The 2,218-nt window shown below is 45.8% G+C and overlaps 1 protein-coding gene across 1 annotated transcript; it reads left to right on the plus strand.

Moving 5' to 3' along the window:
• Nucleotides 1-267: 267 nt before the first annotated feature.
• Nucleotides 268-1,869, plus strand: LOC137533397 (E3 ubiquitin/ISG15 ligase TRIM25-like). Its single transcript, XM_068254799.1, has 2 exons — nucleotides 268-839; nucleotides 960-1,869. The coding sequence occupies exons 1-2, from the start codon at nucleotides 268-270 to the stop codon at nucleotides 1,867-1,869; spliced, it is 1,482 nt and encodes a 493-aa protein (XP_068110900.1).
• The last annotated feature ends 349 nt before the right edge of the window (nucleotides 1,870-2,218 follow it).

Here is a 2,218-nt window from a genome sequence, read left to right on the forward strand (position 1 = left end):
ACAGACATCTTATGGATATGGACTATCTCGGAGAGGGGCTCACACTGTAATTCCTGCCATAGTCCATATAATAGTAGGATAATATACTAACTCCATGCAGGCTGTGTAGCTAGTGCTGTACGGTGGGAGTGCAATCCAGTATACATCTGTGCTGAACATAAATAAAATCAGCTTTGACGTCACCCCTCCCCCAGGCAAAAAAAACAACAACTGGTTAATCTGGATTTCGAAAATCAGATACTTTCATTTTCTCTCCTGTTGCCTGCGATGGCGTCTGCTATTCTGAATGAGGAACTGGAGTGTCCCGTCTGTCTGGACATTTATACAGATCCTGTAAGCCTGAGATGTGGTCATAACTTCTGCCGGGTCTGTATTGATCGTGTGCTGGACTCGCAGGAGGGGTTTGGAGGTTATTCATGTCCTCAATGTAAAGAGAAGTACAAGGTGCGGCCTGGACTACAGAGGAACATTGCTCTGAGGGACATAGCAGAGCGTTTCCTGTCTACTCAGCCAGATCAGGAGGAGGCCGAAGTCCGCTGTACTTACTGTGTGGACTCTCCTGTACCTGCTGTTATGTCCTGTCGGCTGTGTGACACTTCTATGTGTGACAAACACCTGATAGTCCATAGCAAGGCACCCGAACACGTCTTATGTGCCCCCACCACCTCCCCGGAGACCAGGAAATGCTCCTTCCATGAGGAAATATTGAAGAATTACTGCACTGAGGATGTTGCCTGTGTCTGTGTATCCTGCAGACTGGATGGAGAACATCGGGGACACCAGGTGGAGACACTACAGGAGGCCTCTGAGAAGAAGAAGCAGAAGCTGAAAAATGATCTGCAGAAACTGATGGCAGAGACAGAGGAGGCTGAGAAAAGAGTCCAGAGTCTGGAGGATCTCAGGAGAAAAGCACAAGAAAAAGCAGATGGTGAAACAGAGAGAGTCACTGCCCTGTTTAGAGACCTCAGGAGACGGCTGGAGGACCTGGAGAGGAGAGTCCTGAGTGACAACACAAGGCAGGTGCGATGCTATGATGACATCATCAGACAGCTGGAGATAAAGAAGGAGGAGCTGTCCAGGAAGATGCGTCACATTGAGGAGCTGTGTAACATGACTGATCCACTGACTGTCTTACAGGAATCAGACACAGGTGACTTGTGTGACATGGAGGACGGACATGATAAGCAGCTCCATGATGGAGGGGATCTGGATGTGGCCGGCATCTCACACACATTACACACAGCACTATCTGATATCATGTTTGGGGTAACTGGGAGGATCTCTGTACAGCCTGCAGACATATTACTGAATGTAGCCACAGCTTGTAACTATCTACATATATCAGATGACAGGAAAACTGCATCCTGGTCAGATATCAACCAGAAGCGCCGAGAAACACCAGAGAAATTTCAGTATACTCAAGTGTTGAGCAGCCAGAGTTTCTTCTCAGGGCAACATTACTGGGAAGTGGATGTTGGGAGATCAGATACATGGAGAGTCGGGATGTGTTACCCCAGTATAGCCAGGAGAGGAGATCAGTCAGTGATTGGAGAGAATAACAAGTCATCCTGGGGTTTGTGCAGGGGATTTGATGATCAGTACTCAGTGAGACATGACAGTAAAGAGATCCGGTTACCTGATGGGATCCCCAGTGATAGAGTCAGGATATATCTGCATTATGAGGCCGGTCTAATCTCCTTTTATGCCCTGTGTGACCCCATCACACACCTCCACACCTTCACTGCTACCTTCACCGAGCCCCTCCATGCTGTGTTATATGTATGGGAAGGCTGTATAAAGATATCTGGGGGAGAGTCAGGTAGTGTGAGAGACCCGCCCACTGGTGACATCACAGAGAGAGAATTGTGATTGGCTGATTGTCCTGATCGGTTTCTGTCCTCAATTATTATATCCTAAATTCCTCATTTATTGTCACATTATTAGAAGCAGTGGTGAGTTGTACTGTGTTAGCCATCAGTAAAAGCAAGACCATTTATTTGCTAACTTAGACAAGACAAATAACATTTAGCTTTTCTAATTTTTTTGGAGTCTTGCCCAAGGTCTCCTACACTATCCAACCACCTTAGAGGTACATAAATAAAGTTATTACATTTTATTTACCTCTATTTTAGCCAAAAAATGGCGTCATCCTGATTCAAAACCTCTTGCTATCACATTATAATTGTATTTCTTTACCTGTAACTGATAATATTCTATA

The sequence above is a fragment of the Hyperolius riggenbachi genome, chromosome 9, assembly GCF_040937935.1.
Source record: "Hyperolius riggenbachi isolate aHypRig1 chromosome 9, aHypRig1.pri, whole genome shotgun sequence".
In the NCBI taxonomy this organism is placed as follows: Eukaryota; Metazoa; Chordata; class Amphibia; order Anura; family Hyperoliidae; genus Hyperolius; species Hyperolius riggenbachi.

Excerpts from the sequence above, each read along its gene's own strand:
- LOC137533397 (XM_068254799.1), top strand. The coding sequence starts at position 268 with ATGGCGTCTGCTATTCTGAATGAGGAACTGGAGTGTCCCGTCTGTCTG. Across the intron at positions 840-959 it reads CAGAAGCTGAAAAATGATCT|AGACCTCAGGAGACGGCTGG; the intron begins GCAGAAACTGAT and ends TGCCCTGTTTAG.